At 53.6% G+C, this 25,188-nt stretch overlaps 1 protein-coding gene across 6 annotated transcripts in view; it reads left to right on the plus strand.

Moving 5' to 3' along the window:
• Positions 1 to 3,550: 3,550 nt before the first annotated feature.
• Positions 3,551 to 25,188, plus strand: part of RNF213 (ring finger protein 213) — a 133,237-nt gene continuing 111,599 nt past the window's right edge. For 2 of the 6 annotated variants that reach the window (XM_055241778.2, XM_055241779.2), the window contains exons 1-3: positions 3,795 to 6,561; positions 15,883 to 16,046; positions 21,027 to 21,173. In XM_055241778.2, coding sequence (XP_055097753.1) covers positions 6,465 to 6,561; positions 15,883 to 16,046; positions 21,027 to 21,173 — 408 coding nt within the window. In that variant the 5' untranslated portion in view covers positions 3,795 to 6,464. Of the gene's footprint in view, positions 3,648 to 3,794; positions 6,562 to 15,882; positions 16,047 to 21,026; positions 21,174 to 25,188 lie in introns of those variants that run through there. The other 4 variants (XM_063617269.1, XM_055241780.2, XM_063617267.1 and 1 more) reach the window with 3 other exon arrangements.

A 25,188-nucleotide genomic window follows, 5' to 3' on the forward strand; every position in this document is an offset into this window, starting at 1 on the left:
TGTGCTGTGAACTCAGAGATCTCATGACCCAGGGACAGGCCAAGGAACTCTAGCAATTGTCAGCTGAAGAACGTCGAGGTTCAAACATTAATAAAGGAGAACTTGTTTCTCATAAAGGGTTGCAGCCTGCAAAGAGGTTTTTGTTTTGTTTTGTTTCATTTTTGAGACGGAGTCTCACTCTGTAGCCCAGGCTGGAGTGCAGTGGTGCGATCTCGGCTCGCTGCAAGCTCCATTTCCCAGGTGCCGGTTCAAGCAGTTCTCCTGCCTCAGCCTCCCAAGTAGCTGGGATTACAGGCACGCGCCACCATGCCCAGCTAATTTTTTTTGTATTTTTAGTAGAGACGGGGTTTCACCATATTGGCCAGGCTGGTCTTGAACTCCTGACCTTGTGATCCGCCCGCTTTGGCCTCCCAAAGGGCTGGGATTACAGGCACGAGCCACTGAGCCCGGCCGGAGGCTCTTCTTGTAGCCTGGGAAGCATGGCCAGGACTTGCAGGGAGGGAGGGAGGGAGGAGTAAGACAGGAATTTACTCTGAAAGGGTTGGCCAAGTATACGTGCTCAATAGGTTACAGGAGGGACTATGAATATTCATGAAGGAATCGCATATGCATGAGCATTAGGCTTACATGTATGAAAAATACAGCAACATATGACCCATGTTAACTTTGGGAAGAAATCTCAACAGTTAAATGCATTATAATCAGGCCCTATACATAAAAAGGTGACATGTAGGGTACAAGTCCACGAAGTGCACATCCCCAGGAGGCCGGTCAGAACCACAGAAACAAGACCAGGTGCCGGGTGGGTACAGTTAGTGGAGGCGTCCTCAGCCTTAGGACCTAGTGATGATTAGTAAGAGGGCTGGGGCGGGGAAGCAGGTGGGACACGGCCAGCCTCTGTCCTGCTGTGGCTGGGACTTGAAAATGTTGTTGTTGTTGTTGTGTTTTAGCCAAAAGAGGGTCTGTTAGTCTCTGTCAAAGAGTTTCAGGACTTTTAATTCAGTCCGCACCAGTGATCGCCAGGAGCCAGGCCTGGGATGGATACTCCTTTATAGCCTCGGCAGGACCTAATGCTGCCAACGCCCTGATCTTGGGCTTCCGGCTTCCAGAGCTGTGAGACGGTACATTTCTGCTGTTTGAGGACTAAACTCTGATTTTTTTTATCTTGCCCAAATTCCTCTCTAAGGCGTCTGGGGAGTCATACCTTACAAACCATACATTCTCAGTGTCACGCGCGTCCGTGTGAAGAGACCACCAAACAGGCTTTGTGTGAGCAATAAAGCTTTTTAATCACCTGGGTGCAGGCGGGCTGAGTCCAAAAAGAGAGTCAGCGAAGGGAGATAGGGGTGGGGCCGTTTTATAGGAGTTGGGTAGCTAGTGGAAAATTACAGTCAAAAGGGGGTTGTTCTCTGGCTGGCAGGGGCTGGGGACACAAGGTGCTCAGTGGGCCCGGATGAGCCAGGAGAAGGAATTTCACAAGGTAATGTCATCAGTTAAGGCAGGAACAGGCCATTTTCACTTCTTTTGTGATTCTTCAGTTACTTCAGGCCATCTGGATGTATACGTGCAGGTCACGGGATATGATGGCTTAGCTTGGGCTCAGAGGCCTGACACATGGCCTGTGACACAGCCCTCAGGAGGCCCTGAGAACATGTGCCAAGGGGATTGGGTGCAGCTTGGTTTATACATTTTAAGGAAGCGTGAGACATTAATCAAATGCATTTGAGAAATACATTGATTTGGTCCAGAAAGGCAGGAAAATTTGAAGCGGTGGGGGCAGGGGGCTTCCAGGCTGTAGGTAAATTTAAACATTTTCTGGTTTACAATTTGTTGAGTTTATCTAAAGACCTGGGATTAATAGTAAGGAAATGTTCAGGTTAAGATAAAACACTCTGCTGAGCAGCACTCCGGCCCAGCACTATTACGTGGGCAAGAGGCAAAGCTCCAAGGGCGCAGTGTACCTGCTGCAGCAGCTGGTAGGGGCAGACTGTGATCACTGTCCCGCAGAAAAGTCATGCAAGCCACCAACGTGAGCCATGCAAGTCATTTAAACATTTCGACTAGTCATACTGAAAAAGTCAAAAGAAACAGTTGAAATTAACTGTTTAGAGACAAAGTCTCACTCTGTCGCCCGGGCTGGAGTGCAGTGGTGCAGTCAAGATTGGTGGGAGGAAAAAGCAGGTTTTAATCAGAGACCCAGCAAAGCGAGAAGATGCCCAACTAGCGTTCTAAAGTGTCACCTTGGCTGGGCGCAGTGGCTCATGCCTGTAATTCCAGCACTTTGGGAGGCCAAGGCAGGTGGATCACCTGAGGTCAGGAGTTTGAGACCAGCCCGGCCAACATGGAGAAACCCCATCTCTACTAAAAATACAAAAATTAGCCAGGCTTGGTGGCAGGCGCTTGTCATCCCAGCTACTCGGGAGGCCGAGACATGATAATCACTTGAACTGGGAGGTGGAGGTTGCAGTGAGCCAAGATCGCGCCACTGCACTCCAGCCTGGGGTATAGAGTGAGACTGGCTCCAAAAACCAAACAAAATAAAGAAATAAAAAATAAAGTGCCATCTTAAAATTAAAAATTTATCCCCAGGTTTTGTGTGTTCGTTCGTTTTTGAGGCAAGATCTCACTTTGTCGTCCAGGCTGGAGTGCAGTGGCGTGATCACGACTCACTGTAGCCTGGAGCTCCCTGGGCTCAAACGATCCTCTTGCCTCAGCCTCTTCGGGTGCACCACCACGCCCAGCTAATTTTTTAAAATGATATTTTTCTAGAGATGGGGTCTCTCTATGTTGCCCAGGCTGCCATCGAGTTCTTCTAGGGAAACTCGCCGTGGGCACCGTGGGGAGTGGGGTAGGGGCAGGGTCTATGTCTTGTTCCCATGGCTGTTGTGGGCAGTTGTCGATTAGGAGGGGTGGCTGGCGAGGATGTTGGACTAATTGTTGGCAACCCCCCCCAAGCAGGAGGATTCAGCTGGAAATTGTTTCAGGATGAGGATCCCCTCTGGAATGCGCAGAGGGGCGCAGTGTCCAGAGGGGGACGAGATGAAGGGGTGAGAGGAGAAGCAAGAAAAACAAAGTGGGTGATTTTAAAACGGAGGTCCCTGGTTACACCATGAGCCTCACAGATGGGAAAACTGAGGCACGGGGGATGGTGCGGGCCGCCGTGGCCCCTCCATCATCAGTGACAGAGCGCTCTGCGCGGGGCCGCGGAGGTCCCTTAATCTGCAAAGGTCCCCACACGGCGCTCTGACGACCTCCACTGCACCCGCCGGGCGCCCTCTGGGCCGCTCCCAGGCTGGCCGCCGGCTCTGCGCGGCCGCAGACACCGTCCGAGGTGCTGGGCGCCGGGGCAGGGGGCGCGCCTGTCCCGCCCCACTCGGCTGCTGGAGCCCGCCCGGGATCTGGGCTTCCGGGAGACCCGCATGCGCCCCACACCTGGCGGGAACCGAGGCCCCTCCCGCGCCTGTACCCAGCGGGCAGCGGCCCGAGGCGCCTCCCGGGGGCTGGGGGCGCGGAGTCACTGGGAGGCGCCACCGGCGGGGAATTCCGCACACGCCTGCGCGGGTCCGGCGGCGGCGGGCAGGGCGGGCCTAGGGCCCAGTGACCCGAGGGGCGACAGCGCGCGGCAGGCGAGCTCGGGGGCCGCAGGTGCGAGCGGGCGCGGAGAGTCTCCCAGGGCGGGGAGCGGGCTAGGATGCAGTGGGCCCCGCGGGCGGGCCGGGTCCCGGGGAGCGGAGCCTGCGTCCGGATGCCCCTCCCGGCCGTCTCTTCCTGCCGGCTCCAAGTTTCGGTTTCGCCGCGGGGGCGCCCGGTCCAGCCCCGCCCGCGGCGCCCACTGATCCTGTTCCCCGGCTGCGGGAAGGGCCGAGGTGGGGGCAGCGGGCACCCCTGGGACCCCGGCGACATCCCCGGAGCGCAGAGCGCGGAAGAGCCTTTGCGCCCCGGCAGTGCTGCCCCCGGGAAGTGGCCGGGGCACGGGGGGTGTAGTGGAAGGGGACAGCCGGACCGGGGCCTGCAGCTCCGCCCGGGAATCCTGCGCCTGCACGAATTGCAACAACGGAAAAGTGAAGTTGCAAAAACAGACTCTTAACTTTTATGAGGGAGGCATCGCCCCTTCCGAACCGCACCGCGCAGCGTCCTCCCGACTTGGCGAAGTCGCCCGAGCGCGGGACCCAAGGCCAGGGTGGGCACTTCTCCCGGATGGCTGCCTGCAGGCCGGCGGGCCGGGCCCTGGGGGAGTCCAGGGCGGGAGGGGAAGGAGCTGTGCAGACATGGTGGTGGCCGTTCCCTGCCCCCACCTTGTTGACTTTGGTTGTGGTTGGGGGATGGGCTTTGATTTGGGTGGCAGTGTCTGTGCTTGGGGAAAAATGTCAGAGAAAAAACAGGAAGCGGATTAAATGCAGCAGTGTTGGGTGCCTGGGGCGCTCTCTTGTGTCTTTCGGCCCCTAGGGCAGACGGAACAATAAGATGCTTTAGGGGGCCGGGCGCGGTGGCTAATGCCTGTAATCCCAAAACTTTGGGAGGCCAAGGCGGGCGGATCACCTGAAGTCGGGAGTTCGAGACCAGCCTGGCCAACGTGAAACCCCATTTCTACTAAAAACACAAAAAATTAGCCGGGTGTGGTGGCGCATGCCTGTAATTCCACCTACTTGGGACACTGAGGCGGGAGAATCGCTAGAACCCGGGAGGCGGAGGTTGCAGTGAGCTGAGATTGCCCACTGCACTCCAGCCTGGGTCACGAGTGAAACTGTCAAAAAAAAAAAGTTTTATGCAGGATTTTTCGAGTTTTCTGGTCTGTGGTTCCCCAGTGTAGCATTGGAGAAGGAAACACTTCGGGTGGAAAGAAAGAGGCCTGGGCGGTGGGGAGTCATTGAAGGTGTTTGAGGGAGGGAGTGCCCACTGGTGGTTGCTTCAGGTAGAGTGTGGAGGGGAGGAGGTACAGTGAGGGTCAGGGCTTGGCTGTGGCAGGGGTAGGGGAGTTTTAAACTTTCCTTCTACTCTGAAGGAGAGACAATTTTAGTCTCTGGAATAAAAGGGCAGTAGACCTGGAGAAAAGGGATGCAAATTGTCCCATACACATATTGGGAACCTCATCAAAGAGAAGACTGCAGAAGACAGATGATTGATGTTTTTATGGCACTGGGACAGGGGCTTGGGGCTGGAGAGGGGAGGTGTGCGGGGTTGCCTTGTGAAGATAATCACTCAGGTGATCTCAGAGCTGCTCTCAGAGGAACTGGTGAGGCCGCAGGCACTCCTCTTGTGTGTCCCTGGGACCGTTCGTAGATCCCTCTAGGCAGATAATGGGGCCTCAGAGAGAGCTTCTGCTCCATTCCGCTGTTTCGTGATGTGGATTTCCTGTATAGCCTTTTACAAAAGGACAGCTTCCCAGAACTGCTCCTGAGTATGTGGTGGCTCTGAATAGCCATCTCAAAAGTGACCACAGAGTCTGTTTTGGGGTGGCATAGATTAGTCTCCCACACAGGTCAAGCCAGGGAACCACCACCCGGTGCCTCCGTCCCTCGTTCAGGCCCAGCCTGAGTGAGCCCACCCCAGTGGGAGGAGAGGGCAGGGCCAGGGCAGGGAGGGAGCCTGAGTGTCCTCCTGGCTGCTGAAGGCACCACTCAGCTGCTGCTCTGGCCACTGCCCCAGTGGAGTTCTTTGGTTCGAAGCCAGCAGAAGAAGGTGGAGGGTGGGCCAGTGTGCCCTGAGGCTTTTTACCGGGGAGGGAGAGAGTCAGGTCCTCCACTGTTAGGTGGCCAAGAGCCCAGACGCCATCTCCACTCTCACCCTGGATGCAAGAAGTGACCCTGGAGGCCAGGGATGCTGGCCTGAGTCCTGGCCTTGGTCTGGACTGGCTGTGACCATCACCTTGGTTTGATGCCATCCACCCCAGAGGCTGTTCTGAGGGCAGGTGGTCAGTGCAGAGTGGGATGCTTTGTGGACGGCAGCCTCCCCCCATTACTAGGAATCTGACTGCCAGCCCAGTAGCCCTGGGCTGCCTGCTCAGGCCCCATCACCTGCGGGGCAGGTGCTCTAGTCCCCTTAAGAGGATGAGGAGGGTGAGGCATCAGCAGGCTGAGCGCCTTGCTCAGGGCAGGCCGTGGGACCCTGCCAAACAGCACGTGGCTGCCCCACGCCTGCCTGGAGCATCCCCTATCCCCACCCGGCCGAACCCATGTTCTCAGCAGCAGGGATGGTTCTGGGCTGACTGAGTGAGGGACCAGGGCAGAGACTGCAAAAGCTTGAGAGCCAAGGGGGCTCCCGGCAGAGAGCCCGGAGGGGCTGGGCTTGGGCTGTGCTCCTGTTGGGTTTCGATCAACCAGGGGACCAGCTGGGCTGCTGTGATCTCACTTTCCCGGAAAATGAAACTGAAGCTGTGGTCACATGACAGGAGATGTGGTATATAGCTGGCTGCCGGCGACTCCTGCTCTTGTTTCTGGATCTGCAGGGCAGTCCCAGCAGGACCCATGGAGTGTCCTTCGTGCCAGCATGTCTCCAAGGAGGAAGCCCCCAGGTTCTGCAGCCAGTGCGGAGAGAGGCTGCCTCCTGCAGCCCCCATAGCAGGTGAGGCCTGGGGGTGCTGGTGGAGGCTGGGGCAGTGGGGACCCCTGGAGATGTCTCACCTCCCTTCCAGGAAATGGAAACCCTGGGCAGCAGGCAGCCCCGGTGGGGCCGAGGTCCTCTGTGGCTCTGAATAGCCATCTCAAAAGTGACCACAGAGTCTGTTTTAGGGTGGCATAGATTAGTCTCCCACACAGGTCAAGCCAGGAAACCATCACCCAATGCCTCCGTCGCTCGTTCAGGCCCGGCCTGAATGACCCCACCCCAGTGGGAGGAGAGGGCAGGGCCAGGGCAGGGAGGGGACAAAACAAGAAGTTTTGTGGGGGTCTTTGCTGGAGGTTCCTGCTTTTGAAAAGTTTCAGTTTTATTTCCTAGAGAGAGCTCACAGTTCTCCTCCCCTTGGGAACTAGAAGTGTCGGGCTGAGCTGAGGGCTTCGGAGAGGGTGTCAGAGGATGCTGCAGGGAAGCAGAGTTCGAGGCTTTGCAGGGGTTGAGACCTCTGCCTGGGTTAGTTTGTGAGGGGCCATGAGGGGGCCCCAGGACTTGCCCAGGCACCTCCCTGGCTCGGGAGGCCAGTGGAGAGACAGGAGCGGGGCAGTGTCAGGCGGGCCTTGCCTGCTGACCATCCTGAGTCCATCCTCAATTTTGTTGGCTTCTGGGGCCTCAGACTGGTTCCCCTCCTCCGGGGTTTTAAACACCAACCCTATAACTAGCAGCCCCCAGACCTTCAACCTTTCTGTGTCCAAAGTCCAGCCCCACCTCCACTGGTGAGGGCACCTCATTCTTCCAGCTGCTTCTGTCGGACCCATCACGCTGGGGGCCCTCTCCTTCCTCCATGCCCCACATGCAGAGGGCTCTGATGGTCTCCCCGCCTCCGCCCTGCATGCTGCCTTCCTGCTTCCTGCTCAGCACAGCAGTCAAACCACAGACCCCCTTATAAAATCCGCCCCTGCCCCCGCTGTAACTCAGGACAAGCAGGAGCCCTTACGGTGGCCACAAGGTTCTACATAGATGGCTGCCCACCCCAGTCCTCTTGGCTCCCTCTTCTGCCCCCAGAGCCCACCACCTTCTGGCCCTTCCTGGATACACTAGGTGTGCTTCCACCGCAGGGCCTTTTCACCACCCTTCCCCAGAGGGCGGCCTGCCTCCCTCCTTCCCGTCTTTCAGTCTTTGCCCAGCTGCTTGTCATGGGGTCTCTCTGATGTTGTCCTTCAAGTATGTGAGCCCCAGTCCTTCCATGTTCTTTTTTTTTTTTTTTTTTTTTTAAGAGGGAGTTTTTTTTGCTCTTGTTGCTCTGGGTGGAGTGCAGTGGTGCGATCTTGGCTCACTGCAACCTCTGCCTCCCGGGTTCAAGTGATTCTTTTGCCTCAGCCTCCCAAGTAGCTGGGACTACTGGCACCCACCACCATCCCTGGCTAATTTTTGTATTTTTAGTAGAGACGGGGTTTCGCCATGTTGGCCAGGCTGGTTTTGAACTCCTGACCTCAGGTGATCCACCTGCCTCGGCCTCGCAAAGTGCTGGGATTATAGGCGTGAGCCACTGTGCCCGGCCTAAGGGCTCCACTTCTATTAATAATAGTGCGGAGAGCACCGGTAGTGCGCAGCATGAACTGTTTCTAGAGGCATGCAAAGCAAATGCACTTGAGTCCTAATTCACCACTTGTAAGAGGCCAGGAATTTGGTGACTCTGTACATGATGCTTTTGAACATTTATCGAAAACCAAGAAATACAGTGATGCTGGCTGGTTGCCCCCAGCGTCACTGAGAAAGTGGTGAAAAGGGTGAACTCAGGGATTCGATGTCTGGGCTGTAGCTGTGCATAAATGATCTGAGAGTTTCTTAGTGTGACCTGGGTCAGAATCTTCTCTCCTGTAATCACAGGATTGAAATTGCAGAAAATCGAGCACCAGCTCTCATGTGATTAGCTGAGTTAAAACGAAAGCTGAGCTCCCAGGCATGCAGAGCGTCTACTGTTAAAGTGGGGGCACTTAAGCCGGATGCCGTAGTTCACAACTACAACCCCAGCATGTTTGCAGGCCGAGGTGTGAAGATCACTTGAGCCTAGGAGTTTGAGACCAGCCTGGGCAATGTAGAAAGACTCCATCTCTGTATTAAAAGAAAAAAAAGTGAGGACATTGGGTGGCAAAGGATGGGATCTTTCAAGTTGGGGTGGGGACATGGGAAGCCCCTGGCCAGGCTGGAGACATTGAGTTCCAAATGATATAAAGTTGGATCAGGTTGAGTTTAGTAGTATGGGCCCACTAGCAGACATTATGCATTTCATGTTGCAGCTGGTGGAGTTAGGAAGGCCTCTGAGTCTTTGTTTGGTTGGCTGAAACATGGATCAAAAGGTGGCCCACTTTGCTAGGCGTGGTGGTTCACGCCTGTAATCCCAGCACTTTGGGAGGCCGAGGTGAGTAGATCGCTTGAGCCCAGGAGTTCGAGAGCAGCCTAGGCAACATGGTGGAGCCCCCATCTCTACAAAAAAAAAAAAAAAAAAAAAATACAAGAATTAGCCGGAGCAGGAGGATCACTTGAGCCTGGGAAGTCGAGGCTGCAGTAAGCCATGATGGTCCCACTGCACTCCAGCCTGGGTGACAGTGAGACCCTGTCTTAAAAGAAAAGAACAAAAAAAAGCCTTACAGTGGCCTCTCAGTGCTCAAGTGAAAAGAAGAGTCTCTTGCCTCTCACTTTATTTTTTTAAATTTTATTTCATTGTTTTGAGACAAGAGTCTTGCTCTGTCACCCAGGCTGGAGTGCAGTGGTGCCATTTCAGCTCACTGCAACCTTCACCTCCCAGGTTCAAGCGACGTTCCTGCCTCAGCCTCCCAAGTAGCAGGGATTACAGGTGTGAGGCACCACCCTCAGCTATTTTTTATATTTTTAGTAGAGATGGCGTTTCACCATGTTGGCCAGGTTGGTCTCAAACTCCTGACCTCAAGTGATCCGCCCACCTTGGCCTCTCAAAGTGCTGGGATTACAGGTGTGAGCCACCCACCGCACCTGGCCTCATGTCTCTCACTTTAAATCAAGAGGTAGACATGATAAAGCTTCTTGAGGAAGGCATATTGAAAGCTGAGATAGGCTGATAGCTAGGCCTCTTGCACCAAATGGTTAGCCAAGTTGTAAATGCAAAGGAAAAGTTTCTGAAAGAAATTAAAAGTGCCCCCAGCACTTCGGGAGGCTGAGGTGAGTGGATCACTTGAGGTCAGGAGTTCGAGAGCCGCATGGCCAATGTGGTGAAACCCCGTCTCTACTAAAAATGCAAAAATTAGCTGGGTGTGGTGGCTCATGCCTGTAATCCCAGCTTCTTGGGAGGCTGAGGCAGAAGAATTGCTTGAACCCAGGAGATGGAGGTTGCAGTGAGCTGAGATTGTGCCACTGCACTCCAGCCTGGGTGACAACAGCGAGACTCTGTCTCAAAAAAAAAAAAAAAAAAGAAAGAAAAAGGAGACCATCCTGGCCAATATGGTGAAAACCTATGTCTACTAAAAATACAAAAATTAGCTAGGTGTGGTGGCGTGTACCTGTAGCCCCAGCTACTCGGGAGGCTGAGGCAGGAGAGAATCACTTGAATCCAGGAGGTGGAGGTTGCAGTGAGCCGAGATCACGCCACTGCACTCCAGCCTGGCGACAGAGCGAGACTCCATCTCAGAACAGAAAAAAGGGCTACTCCAATGAACACACAAATGATTAGAGAGTGAAACAGCCTTATTGCTGATATGGAGAGAGTTTGCGATGTCTGGAGAGATCAAACCAGTCACAACATTCCTTTAAACCGCAGCCAAATCCACAGTAAAGCCCTAACTCTCCTGTAGCCACAATTCCACACAGGCTAACAGAGTTGAGTAAGCTGCAGAGAAGATCTTGAAGCTAGCAGAGATTGGTTTATGAGGTTTTAGGAAAGCAGTCATCTCCATAACATAAAAGTGCAAGGCGAAGCAGCGAGCGCTGCTGGAGAAGCTGCAGTAAGTTCTCCAGAAGATCTGGCTAAGGCTATTGATGGAGGTGGCTCTACTCAACAGCAGATTTACTTTTCTTTTCTTTTTTTTTTTTTTTTTTTTTTGAGACAGGGTCTTGGTCTGTCTCCCATGCTGGAGTGCAGTGGCTGGTCCTTGGCTCACTGCAACCTCTGCCTCCCAGGTTCAAGTGATTCTCCTGCCTCAGCCTCCCAAGTAGCTGGGATTACAGGTGTGTGCCACCACGTCTGGCTCATTTTGTATTTTTTATTAGAGACAGGGTTTCTCCTTGTAAGCATTGCTGACCTCAAGTGATCCCCCTGCCTCTGCCTCCCAAAGTACTTGGGCTATAGGCATGAACCATTGCTCCTGGCCAGTTTTATTCTTTTTTAAGGCCGAGTAGTATTCCATTGTGTATACGTACCACATTTTCTTCATCGTCCATTGTTGGATAGTTGGTGGATTCCGTATCTTGGCTATTGTGAATCGTGCTACGGTGAGCATGGGCGTGCATGGCAGGATTGCTGGAGCCCAGGAGGTCAATGCTGCAGTGAGCCATGATCACACCACTGCACTCCAGCCTGGGTCGACAGTGAGACCCTGTCTCAGAAAAAAAAAAAAAAAAAAAGCAGTACTGCATCCCTGGAGGGACTGCAGGGATTAGTGCCACCTCCAAGCACTCCAAAGATGCAGGGGTGGAGATTCCCATTCACCTCCCCTATTTGGCCTTTGTGGAAGACGGGTGGATCTCGGGAATGAAAATGAATGATCGTAAGCTTAACCAAATGGTGACTTCTCAGCCTCCGTAGTCGTGTGAGCCAGTTCTCCTAATACGTCCTCTCTCATCCATCTGTTTGTCCATCCATCCATCCATCCATCCGTCTGTCTGTCTGTGTGTGTGTCTGTTTGTCTGTCTTCTATCTGTCATCTGTCTTCTATCAATTATCCATCCATCCATTCATCCATGTAACCATCCATCTTATCTATCCTATCTATCCATCTATCTATAAGTCTGTTTTAGGGTTCTCTAGAGGGACAGAACTAATAGGATCTATGTCTATAAGAAAGGGAGTGTATTATGGAGAATTGGCTCACACAATCACAAGGTGAAGTCCCATGATAGGCCATCTGCAAGCTGGGAAAGAAAGAAGCCAGTAGTTGCTCAGTCTGAGTCCAGAAGCCTCAAAAGCAGGGAAGCCGACAGTGCCGCCGTCAGTCTGCGGCCGAAGACCCGAGATTCCCCTGGCAAACCACTGGCGTAAGTCCAAGATTCCAAAGAACAAAGAACCTGGAGTCTGATGTCCAAGGGCAGGAGGAACGTGAGGAAGCATCCAGCATAGGAGGAAGATGAAAGCCAGAAGACTCAGCGAGCCAGCTTACCCCACCTTCTGCCTGCTTTGTTCTAGCCATCCTGGCAGCTGACTGGATGGTGCCCACCCACATTGAGGTTGGGTCTCCCTCTCCCAGTGCATTGACTCAAATGTCAGTCTCCTCTGACAACACCCTCACAGACACACACAGAACAATACTTTACCAACTATCTAGGCATCCTTCAACCCAATCAAATTGACACCTGATATTAACTATCACACCATCTATCCATCCATCTACCCTATCTGTCCACCTACCCTATCTGTCTATCCACCTATCTATCTATCCTATCATCTATTTATCTATCTATCCATCCATCCATTCATCTATCTATCCATCCATCTATTCTATCCATCCATCCATCCATCCTATCTTTCTATCCATCCATTCATCTATCCATCTATCTGTCCATCCATCTATACTATCTATCCGTCCATCTATCCCATCTGTTTATCTATCTATCTATCTATCTATCTATCTATCTATCTATCTATCTATCATCATCTGTCTACTCATCTAGCTTATCTGTCTATTCATCCATCCATCCATCTGTCTATCTGTTCTATCAATGTATCTATCTATGTATCTGTCCATTCATCTATCCCATCTTATTTATCCATCCGTCCATCCATCCATGTATCTACCTATCTACCTGTCTACCTACCTACCTACATATCCTATAGTTCTGCTCTCTGGATAACCCTGTTCTATACAAGTACCTGTGAGTATTTAATGAGTTAACATGTACATTGTTTAGGAAGTGCTAGTTAAGTATGTCTCTTATTTCTGAATCCAGCTACTTATGATTATAAAAATGTAAATGCTGGTTGACAAATGACCCACATGTTACAGGAGGACATAAAATAGCACGAAGTTTCCTCACCCTGGGCCAGGACGGTCACATTCCCCAGAGCAACACTGTAAACTGGTGTGTCCTCTTCTAGACATCTCCTCTGCGTGAACGTGTGCGCGCACACACACACGTTAATGTGAGTGGCAGCTCATGCCCTACCCATGCCTTGCTATTTTCATGTACAGTGGCTGAGGCCTCTAGTGGAGGTCGGACCTCAGCAGCCTCCCTGGCTCTCCCACCCAGCAGGGCCTGAATCAACAACAGGCCTGTCCTAGGCGCTTCCCTTGTCCCGCTGTTTTGCCACGACACAGGCTGCTGGGCTGCATGCTTGCATGGTGACTTTGCCCTCTGAGCCAGGCTGGCCATCTGGAGGACAGATTCCCAGCCACTAGCCTGCTGGCTTCAGGCTGGCACATTTACAATGCAAATCTCTTCAAATCCCCTGCACAAAGCTTCTCTGGCCACTCACTGGCAATGTCTCTGCCTTCTAGATTTCTACTCAGATTCTCTCCAGCATTCAGAATGATTGATCTTGTCAATCTGTGCTAGTGGTTGGGTGGAAATGGCACTGCGGGGGCTCCGTTCTGATTTCCTTCATCAGTGGGTGTGGCAGGCATCTCTTTGGAAGTTAAGAGACCACTTGTATGTGTATTTCCTTGAGCGGCCTGTCTTTCTTTAGGCAAGCTCGTTTTGCTTTGGTTGGTCCTTGTGGTTGTTGGGACTGTTTATACTGGGCACAGCCTGAAATCCAGCTCTCCTAGGCTTGCTCAGCAAGAGAAACGTGCTGGGCCACCGTTGCCCAAGTCCAGGCTTGAGGCGTGCAAGTGTACTAGGGCTCTGCTCCATTTCTCTGATCCTGACAGCTCTGCCCTTCTCCACTGCCAGCTTTGTCTGCAGGTGGAGGAGAACAGACAGTGGTTTCCCAGCACCACCTCATGGTCTTTCCAGGATGCACTGAGTGGCAGAAACTCCAGTAAGGGTCTAGAAGTATGGATGCTTCTATACTTCTTGCTGGTTGGCCCTTCCCTTAGTCAATCACTAGTGCCAGGGTAAAGATCAGGCCCTGATTGGATTAGGCTGGTCAGGGCCCGCCCTTGGTGGGAGGGGAGGTTGGTGGGAGGGGCAGGCTCAGAATCCCTGGTGTATGTGAAATATCAGCTCTCAAAGGATGGGGCCTTGGGCCGCCTGTTGCGGATCTTTCTCCAGCTCTTACCTTCTGGCTGTGATGTTTCATGTGTGTCTATGTATGTAGACGTTTAGAGGATTTGTTATCAATTTTGAGTCCTCCTAAGGAACTTCACGAATTCTTGAGCTCTTGGCTACGCCAACACTGGGTACTCAAAGGGAAAAAGGTCTGTATGCTCCCTGCCCTCCAGATCTCAGAGGAGAGGGCAATGACGAAACCAGGTGCTGGAAACGGGCGTGGGAATGAAGTGTCCAGAGGGGCGCAGCTGGGACTGGCTTGGGGCCTTGGAGAAGGGTCTGTGGGGATCAGGCAGAGAGAAGGTTCTGTACAGAAAAGCAGGCTTGGCCTGGCACCATCTGGAGTGTGCGTCAGGGAGAGGTGGGGTCGTCCAGACCCAGGATTGAAAACAGGGACTCCTTGAAGGGTGTTTTCGTCCATTTTCTGTTGCCATAAGAGTACCCGAGCCTGGGTAATTGAAAAAGAAAAGGCCTGGTGTGGTGGCGGGCGCCTGTAATCCCAGCTACTCCCGAGGCTGAGGCAGGAGAATCGCTTGAACCCAGGAGGCGGAGGTTGCAGTGAGCCGAGTTTGCACCACTGCACTCCAGCCCGGTGTGACAGAGTGAGACTCCATCTCAAAAAAAAAAAAAAAAAAAAAAGAAAGAAAAAGAAAAGAGGCTGGGTGGGGTGACTCACACACCTGTAATCCCAGCACTTTGAGAGGCCAAGATGGGTGGATCACGAGGTCAGGAGTTCAAGACCATCCTGGCCAAGATGCTGAAACCCCCTTCTCTACTAAAAACACCAAAATTAGCTGGATGTGGTGGGCACCTGTAATCCCAGCTACTTGGGAGGCTGAGGCAGGAGAATTGCTTGAACCTGGGAGGTGGAGGTTGCAGTGAGCCGAGATTGCGCCCCTGCACTCCAGCCTGGGCGACAGAGCAGGACTCCATCTCAAAATAAAATAAAATAAATAAAATAAAATAAATAAAAAAATAACAAAAATAAAATAAAACAAAAATAAAATGTAGAGAAAAGAGGTTTATTTAGCTCACAGTTCTGCAGACTGAGAAGTTCAGGGCCTGGCCCTGGCTTCTGGTGAGGCCTTTTGTGCCACGTGGCAGAGTAGGCCGCTGGGGATGCTGACAGCTGTGAAAGACGAAGGCTGATGGGGCATCTTGGCTTCCTAACAACCCACCTGGCGGGTGCTAATCCATTCCCAAGGGGAGTAAACCAGCCTCTCAAGAGTGAGAACCCATGACCACAAACGGCACCAAGCCATTCGTGAGGGATTCGCCCTCATGACCCACAGACCTCCCCCCAGCCCTGCCTCCCAGCACTGGCGTACTGGGGATCAACATGAGTTTTTGTGGGGACGGACAAAACACGTCCACACCACAGTGAAGGCTAGAGTGAGTGTGGGGCTGGCAGAGTGGGTGCTCCATGCTGTCTGCATGGCAGCTCTGCATGGGTGAGAATCTGGAGGCAGAGCAGCTGGGCGGGCAGATGCCTTAGTGCCAGGACAAGGGAAGCAGTGGGAGACCCCTGGGCCGCCACTGGGAGAGTGCCCACCCTGGGGAAGACAGGAGGAATGTCTACAGTAGGGGAGGAAAGCATAACAGGCTCTGTTTTAGAGGTGCCCGAGGTGCGCTGACATCCTAGTACAGAGTCAGGTGAATCCACTCATCTGGACATTGGGAGGAAGGGGCTGGATGCTAGGACGGCGTGGTCTTTCTGTCTGATTCACCCCTTGTTGTGCTGAAACTGGGGTCCCTGGTTCCCTCCTACCCACCTGGAGCAGAACCCCTACCCTGCTCACATCAGCAGGCCCAATGCAGGAGCTCGGAGGGAGAACAGGGTGAATCTCTCCATGCACTCGTGGGGAGGATCTGTTTTTCCTTCCAAACACTCACTCGCTTCTCTCTGAGATTTGACCCTTCCTTCATCTGCCGTTACAGATTCTGAGAACAAGAACTCCACAATGGCATCAGCCCTGGAGGGTGAAATGGAGTGTGGGCAGGAGCTGAAGGAGGAAGGGGACCCGTGCTTGTCCCCGGGCTCAGACAGTTGGCAAGAAGACCCCGACGAGCCCTGTTCTGATGCCTCCTGGACCGTCCAAGAAGTGAGTGCACTGCCCCGGCTCCCCTCTCCGCCCGCTCACTCTGCCAAGGATAATCTCACTACACAGCTGTCCAGCTGGCCCCCGAAAATGCCACCACGGCCCAGCCCATTGAACCTGCCCACAGGGCAGCAGCAGAGCTGTCCCTTCTGCACCTGATTGATCTCTGGCTGGGGTCTGTGGGTTCCAGACCCCCTGGGGCCTCCACCTTCTTTTTCTTTTTTTTTTTGAGACAGAGTTTCGCTCTTGTTGCCCAGGCTGGAGTGCAGTGGTGCGATCTCGGCTCACTGCAGCCTCCATCTCCTGGTTTCAAGCAATTCTCCTGCTTCAGCCTCCCAAGTAGCTGAGACTACAGGCCTGCACCACCATGACCAGCTAATTTTTTGTATTTAGTAGAGACGGGGTTTCACCATGTTGGTCAGGTTGGTCTCAAACTCCTGACCTCAGGAGATCCACCCACCTCGGCCTCCCAAAGTGCTGGGATGCTACTGTGCCCATGAGCCACTGCGCCCGGCCTCCACCTTCCTTGTCTTTCTACCAGACCCAATACGCGTGTGTCTCCCAGAAGCTGTGGCTGGGGGTGGGGCCTGAGCTTCTGCCGTGTGTATCTGTGTGCCAAGCTTCTGTGGGTCTCTTTGCATTGAGGGTGCAAGCTCAGAGGTGCCTTGCAGCTTCGGGGCAGGGACCTGAGCATCCGCTGGGTGCGTGTCTTGTGCTTCTGTAGGCCTCTGCATTGAGGGTGCATGCCCAGAGGGGCTTTGAAGCTTTGGGTGTGGGGTGGGTGCTCTGGAAATGTGCTGGCTGGCACGTTGCCCTTCTTGGAAGGGTGTGGCTGAGCCACCTTTTGGCTCCCTCTGGCCTTGAACAGCCCCTTAGGCGTTAGACACCAAGAGAATGCATCCTTGGTAAGATTCCCAGTTGGAGCACTAGGCGAGGCTTTCGAGGGGAGCGTCCTGGACAAGTTCAAGGAGAATGGTTGGAAGAGAAGGGCTCCCGGGCTCTAGCGCGGCCTGGGAAGACCCAGAGGGCAGTGTCAGCTCCCGGGTTTCTTGCTGGGCACGCAGAAGGGGAAGCTGTCTTTCTGTGTCTGCACTGGGGCTGGCTTTCTGTCTGTCGTTCCTGGTAGGTGGCACTCCATGGCTGGGCTGTGGTGGGAAGTGACGCAGCTGCAGTGTTGTGGTCTGTGGGGGGTGAGTGGGGTGAGTGTGAGGTGTGAGTGGGGTATGTGTTGGGGGGTGTGTGAGTGGTGTGAATGGGATGTGTGAGTGGGGTGTGTGTGTTGGATGTGTGAGTGGGGTGTGTGTGTGTTGGGTGTGTGTGTGTGTGTTGGGGTATGTGAGTTGGGGGTGTGTGAGTGGGGTGTGTGTGTGTTGGATGTGTGTGTTGGGAGTGTGTGAGTGGGGTGAGTGGGATGTGTGTGTATGTTGGGGTGTGTGGGAGTGGGGTGTGTGTGTGCTTGTGTCATTCCCTTGGAGAGTAATCCCTTCCAGAGCAGCCAAGGCCACCCCCAAGCCTGGACCACATGGGATGCAGAAAGTTTGGGTAACTGCCTTTTTATCCCTAATTTGGAACTCCGTCAGAGTGGAAAAGTGGCAATGTGGATGGTGTTCCTTGAAAACATCGAAGGCAAATGAATAAACCCTTTGCCATCTGGGGCAAACAACCCGTCCAAAGACAGAGGAAAAGCTAAGAATTGAGTTACTTGGGGGAATAAAATTTTGAAAAGTTTCCGTGAATAATGAGGAATCTAGAAAGTCACACAAATGCTCGAGCAGGACGTGCTCGAAAAAGACCTGAGAAGACCTCAGCGCAGGCTGGAAGGCAGGCAGGCTGAGTGTGGGAGGAGTGCCCCAACTCAGGGCCAGTCTGCAGAGACTGAGGGAGTATTACTTTTTCTTTTTTTTCTTTTTTTTTGCGATGGAGTCTCGCTGTGTCGCCCAGGCTGGAATGCAGTGGCGCCATTGCAGCTCAACTGCAACCTTTGCCTCCCAGGTTCAAGTGATTCTCCTACTTCAGCCTCCCGAGTAGCCGGGACTACAGGCACCCGCCACCACGCCTGCCTAATTTTTTTGTATTTTTAGTAGAGATGGGGTTTCACTGTGTTAGTCAGGGTGGTCTCGATCTCCTGACCTTGTGATCCACCCGCCTCAGCCTCCCAGAATGCTGGGATTACAGGCGTGAGCCACTATGCCTGGCCAGTGTTTTTGTTTTTTTTTTCTTTTCCATGTTTTGGCTGTAGGTGTTTAAGGAAATCTCTATCAAACCACTAATTGGCAACAAGCCAAAGGAACATAAACTTTATTTGTTTATTTACTTATTTTTTGTTTTATTTATTTATTTATTTTTGAGACGGAGTTTCGCTCCTGTTGCCAAACTAGGGTGCAATGGCGTGATCTCGGCTCACAGCAACCTCCACCTCCCGGGTTCAAGCGATTCTCCTGCCTCAGCCTCCCAACAAGCTGGGATTACAGGCATGCACCACCATGCCCGACTAATTTTGTATTTTTAGTAGAGACGGGGTTTCTCCATGTTGGTCAGGCTGGTCTTCAACTCCTGACTTCAGGTGATCTGCCCACCTCAGCCTCCCAAAGTGCTGGGATTACAGGCGTGAGCCACCATGCCCGCCCTATTTTTTATTTATTTATTTTTTAATGTTTTAAAATTTTTTACTAGTGGAAATCTGCTTGAATTTGTAAAATGTAGAGTTGACACTGAAGATGTGAAAAGAATGAAGACATTTTCTAGGGAATCTTGAACAAGAGAAAACCAACACGAAGAAGAGAACAATAAAAGAGGCCAGGCGCAGTGGCTCACTGGGTGACTGTGAGATCCTGCCTCAAAAAAAGAGAGAGAGAAGGAAGGAAAGAAAATAAGAAATGTTGATGAGAATGTGGAGAAATTGGAAGTGTTGTACAGCATTGGTGGGAATGTTAAACGCTGCAGCCACTAAGGAAGCAGCAAGGCAGTTGATCCAAAAGTTAAGCATAAAATTATCCTAGGCCAGGTGTGGTGGCTCACACCTGTCATCCCAGCAGTGTGGGAGGCTGAGGTGGGTGGATCACGAGGTCAGGAGGTTGAGAACATCCTGGGCAACATGGTGAAACCCCGTCTCTACTAAAAATACAAAAAAAAGTTTAGCTGGGCCTGGTGGCGTATGCCTGTAATCCCAGCTACTTGGGCGGCTGAGGCAGGAGAATCACTTGAACCCGGGAGGTGGAGGTTGCAGTGAGCCGAGATCGCACCACTGCACTCCAGCCTGGCGACAGAGCGAGACTCACTCTCAAAACAAACAAACAAAAAAAACCAAGGAATACGATATGGATCTGTGCTGCAGCGTGGATGGACCTCAAAAATATGCTAAATGAAAGAAGCCCGATACAAGAGGCCACATATGATTCCATTGATATTCCATGATATCCATGATAAACTCACCCATGGAGACAGAACACAGATTAGTAGTTGGCTGGGAGGAGTGGGGAGTAGGGAGTCATTGCTGCGGGATTTCTTTCTGGTGTGAAGAAAATGGGAACTAGGGCCAGGCCCGGTGGCTTCTCACCTGTAATCCCAGCACATTGGGAGGCTGAGGCGGGTGGATCACTTGAGGTCAGGAGTTCGAGACCAGCCTGACCAAAATGGGGAACCCCCGTCTCTATTAAAAATACAGAAATTAGCCGGGTGTGGTGGTGCTTGCCTGTAATCCCAGCTACTCCGGAGGCTGAGGCAGGAGAATTGCTTGAACCTAGGAGGCAGAGGTTGCAGTGAGCCGAGATTGAGACACTGCACTACAGCCTGGACGACAGTGAGACTCTGTCTCAAAAAAAAGAAAAGAAAAAAAAAGCCTAAATATACACGTATCCACACATGAGAGAAGTTCAGAGTGAATACACAGGTGAACGCCGATGGGGTGTCTCTGGTGATGAGCTTACAGGGCTTTTGTGCATTTTCCCAATCCCACAGGGAGCCTATTGAATTCTGAAGCTGAGAGTGGTGTATGCGTTCTAGAGAACGGTTCTCTAAGCGCAGACGCCGCATTCTAACCATGGTGAGGAGGGTGCCAGGAGCCAAGGGAGGTGGCCCCAGAAGCTGAGACAGCGAGCTGCGTGGCCAGCCTCACCCTGCAGCAGAGTCATGTGGTCAGCCCTCACCTGCATTCATGGGGTGGGTGGAGGGGGAGAGGGCGCACAGAGAGGGGCCCGCGCCCGTCCCTTGGCACAGCCGTCCTCCACTTGGCCTCTCCTTTGGCGGCCGCTGGTTGCTGACTAACCGGGTGTCCTTTGTGGATTCTTCCTCTGGAGAGGCTGCTCGGCTTGGCTGCTGGGTTGTACTTCCTGTGGTGAGGGAAGAGGAGACTGCTGGAGCCAGGGGTCATTTGGGTTGGAGGCATCGGCAGGCCAGGAGGCTGCTGGTGGAGCTTCCCTTCCTCAGCTTCCTGCTGGGCGTCTTGCTGTGAGGTCTCCTGGCGATGCCTGGTGTGGAAGGGAGGTGCCGGATGAGCATGCCCGCCGTGGGGCCAGACTGCCCGCCTCCGCCTCTAGGGGCTCGGGAGGCCTGGCCCGGCTGGCCCTGGGGTGCCCGGGCCTGCCTGTACCTTCTGGGTCTGTCTCTGCAGTGCATCTGTGCTCTGAGCACAAGCCAAGTCATTCGTGTGGAGGCCCAGGGGCGCTGGGAGCCTGGTAGGGTGCTGACAGCTTGGCAGAGTGCCGTGAACCTGGCAGGGTGCCGCCTCTGGTGTGGGCAGTTCTCCTCTTATGTGGATTTGCCCTGCACATCTGCAGGAGCTGCTTCTTCATCTTCCCACACCCTCCTGTCCATGGGCCCTGGAGGCAGAGGGTGCTGGGAAGCTGGTCAGTGCCCACACGTGGGTGTCCCTGCCTGGGCCTTCCCGAGAGGAGGTGGCCCTGAGGTGGGGTCTTTGCGAGTCTGCTGGAGCTGTGCGTGGGGTGCACAGCCCTGCCCTGTCTGAAGGGGGTCGTGTTTCAACAGGGAGCTGCGTCAGAGGTTTTGGTAGATGCTACTGTAGACCTCATATCCGATGAGTGGGAAGCTGCTAATGCCATACCCAGCAAGAGAAGGAAGCAGGATGCAGCCCTGCTTGAGGCCGCCGGCGTGCCTTCTGCAGACTGTGAGCAGGTAGTCTGAGTCAATAGTTGGGCAGAACGCTCCCCGCCCCCGTGCATGCTGGCACAGCCCGGCATGGCCACCTTGCACTTCCAGCCCTCGAGTCCCTGCCAGTCGAGGAAGGCTGCCCAGGATGGGTGTTCTCGGGTCACCCTTGGTCTGTGACAGAGCAACGCTGATTCAGGCTTGGCTCTTGTGACTCTGAGGACGTTTTGCTAGTGGTGAATTTCAGCTTTATTGTGCTTGCCCTTCTGACCCCCATCCTTCCACTTGCCTTTTTACTCCGTGCAGCTGTCCCCTTGCACACCTGGAGAAACTTAACCTGGCTGCACTCACCTGGCTAAAGCTCCACCAGCAACACAGGCTTCACCACAGAGAGCAGCAGGGGAGCCCAAGGGGGCCTAGAGGGCCAGGCCCAGGCAGGTGGGGGCCTGACCGGGCCTCTGCCTGAACACAAGGTCTTGGATGGCGCGCGCCACAATGGGGGTGTAGTGGAAGCCCTGCTCAGTTTAGTCTCTGGTTTCTGGAAGTTGAAATCTTGACTTTTTCTTTTCTTTCCTTCTTTTTTTTTATTTTTTTGAGACAGAGTCTCGCTCTGTCGCACAAGCTGGAGTGCAGTGGCACGATCTCAGCTCACTGCAACCTCCGCATGCAGGGTTCAAGCGATTCTCCTGCCTCACCCTCCTGAGTAGCTGGGATTACAGGCGCCTGCCACCACGCCCGGCTACTTTTTTTGTGTATTTTTAGTAGAGACGGGGTTTCACCATGTTGGCCAGGCTGGTCTCGAACTCCTGGCCTCAAATGATCCACCCATCTCGGCCTTCCAAAATGCTGGGATTACAGACGTGAGCCACTGTGCCTGCCCCAAATCCTGACTTTTTCTATAGCATTTAGGAGTATTACAGGACTCACTAATAGTATCAAAAATGAAATTAGCTAACACATGTCATGAAAGGACTTTTGCTTTTGGGGAAAAGCAAGGGAGCTTCATACCTTGAAGAGTGATGCTTGTGAAGTTTATTACTTTGTTACAGAGGGCGACAGCCTCCCTGCCTTCCCCCCGCCGCGCTCCCCGCCCCCCGCCCCGGCCCATCGAGATGGTCACGTGGTCATTGAAGGGAGATTTACCGAGCATCCACCACCTGCGGTCAGTCCTAGGTCTTAGGTGTAGGCAGAAGCCTTCAAGGCAGGCATGCTCTTTCCTCTGTGGGCTGGGGCTTGGCCGTGAGCCCACTCTTGCAGCTCTTGGGAAATGAAGGCAGCGTCCACACGGGGCTGGACTTACCCAGACCTAAGGCACAGTGTGGGTGGAGAGCTCATTCACAATAGCAATAAAAATATGAGAAGCAACTTGTAAAATAAAGGATGGATTCATAGGCCATGCGAGGAGAAGGCTCGGGCTCAGCGGACAGTGAAGTCAGTGGAGAGGTGGGCCCTTCCCCAGAGAGAACATGGAAGGTTTAGCACTGCAGAGATGTCTGCTGTCACCCAGAGTGACACAGGAACTTAACCAACTAATTAATGTATAACAGTAGTGTAGCTCTGAATGGGTTTGGTGGGTTTTGTTTTTGTTTTTATTTTGAGGCAGGGTCTCGCCCTGTGTCCCAGGCTGGAGCACAGTGGCAAAATCACAGCTCATTGCAGCCTTGACTTCTTGGGCTCAAGCAATCCTCGTGCCTCAGCCTCCCGAGTAGCTGGGACTACAGGTGTGCACCACCACACCCAATTAATTTTTAAAATTTTTGTTAGAGATGGGGTCTTGCTATGTTACCTACGCTGGTCTCAAACTCCTGGGCTCAAGCGATTCTCCCGCCCCAGCCTCCCAAAGTGCAGGGATTACAGGCATAAACCACCACCCTAGCCTGGTTTTGTATTTTTGGAAGTTGACAGATTTTAAACTATAAATTGGTGAGGATACTTAACGGATGTGAAGAGGAGAAATGGATGGGAGATTTATAGTAAAGCTGTCAACGTACGTGGATGGGAGATTTATAGTAAAGCTGTCAACGTACGCAGGTGGAGACATTCCCACGGAGTAACAGAGGCACGACCTGGGGATGCGCACGGAACATGAGATGTGAGCTGGAGTTAGGACACTGCATATGCGGACCGGAGCATGTTGGTCAGGGTGTACACACGGGTGTGGAAAGTGGGGCGTCTGGACCATGGGCTCAGCATTTGGGTAAAACACACACACTCCACTCACCCCACTCACACACCCCCCCACACACACCCCACTCACACCACTCACATACCCACCCCACACACACCCCACTCACCCCACTCACACACACCCAACACACACACACCCCACTCACCCCCAACACACACACATCCCACTCACTCCACTCACACACACCCCCCCACACACACCCCACTCACCCCACTCACACACACCCCCCCACACACACCCCACTCACCCCACTCACACACACCCAACACACACCCCAATCACCACCAACACACACCCCACTCACACTACTCACACACCCCCCACACACCCCACTGACACCACTCACACACACTCAACACGCACACACCCCACTCACCCCACTCACACACACCCAACACATACACACCCCTCTCACACCACTCACACACCCCCGATACACACCCCACTCACACACCCCACTCACCCCCAACACACACACACCCCACTCACACCACTCACACACCCCCACACACACACTCCACTCACCCCACTCACACACAACCAACACACATACCCCACTCACCCCCGACACACACACACCCCACTCATACCACTCACACTCCCCCAAACACAAATACCCTCCACATACACATACACCACTCACACCACTCACACACCCAACACACATACCCCACTCACCCCACTCACACACACCCAACACATACACATACCCCACTCACATCACCCACACTCCCCCCACACACATACCCTCCACACACACATACCCCACTCACAGCCAACACACACACCCCACTCACACCACTCACACACCCCCAACACACATACCCAACACACACACCCCACTCACCTACCCAACACACACACACCCCACTCACCCCACTCACACACACCCCCAACACACACCCCACTCACCCCACTGACACACACCCAACACACACCCCACTCACACCACTCACACACACCCAACACACACAGACCCCACTCACCCTGCTTACACACCCAACACACACACACCCCACTCCTACACACCCAACACACACACACACCCCACTCACACCCCCAAACACCCCACTCACCCCACTCCTACACACCCAACACACACACACACCCCACTCACACCCCCAAACACCCCACTCACCCCACTCATACACACCCAACACACACACACACCCCACTCACACCCCCAAACACCCCACTCACCCCACTCATACACACCCAACACACACACACCCCACTCACCCCCCAGTCACACACCCAACACACACACCCCTTACACATCCCCCCACACACACACCCCACTCACCCCACTCACACACACCCAACACACACTGCACTCACCCCCAGCACACACATACCCCACTCACCCCACTCACACACACCCAACAGACACACACACCCCACTCACCCCCAATGCACACACACCCCACTCACCCCACTCACACACCCAACACACACACACCCCACTCACACCACTCACACACCCAACACACACACACCCCACTCACACCCCCACACAAACACCCCACTCACCCCACTCACACACACCCAACACACAGCCCACTCACCCCCACTCACACACCCAACACACACACCCCACTCACACCCCCCCACACACCCCACTCACCCCACTCACACACACCCAACACACACACCCCACTCACCCCCAACACACACACACCCCACTCACCCCACTCACACACACCCAACACACACACCCCACTCACCCCCGACACACACACACCCCACTCACACCAGTCACACACCCCCACACACACCCCACTCACACCACTCACACACCAAACACACACACCCCACTCACACACCCCCCCACACACCCCACTCACCCCACTCACA

Source organism: Symphalangus syndactylus, chromosome 14 (genome assembly GCF_028878055.3).
Source record: "Symphalangus syndactylus isolate Jambi chromosome 14, NHGRI_mSymSyn1-v2.1_pri, whole genome shotgun sequence".
NCBI classification, from domain to species: Eukaryota; Metazoa; Chordata; class Mammalia; order Primates; family Hylobatidae; genus Symphalangus; species Symphalangus syndactylus.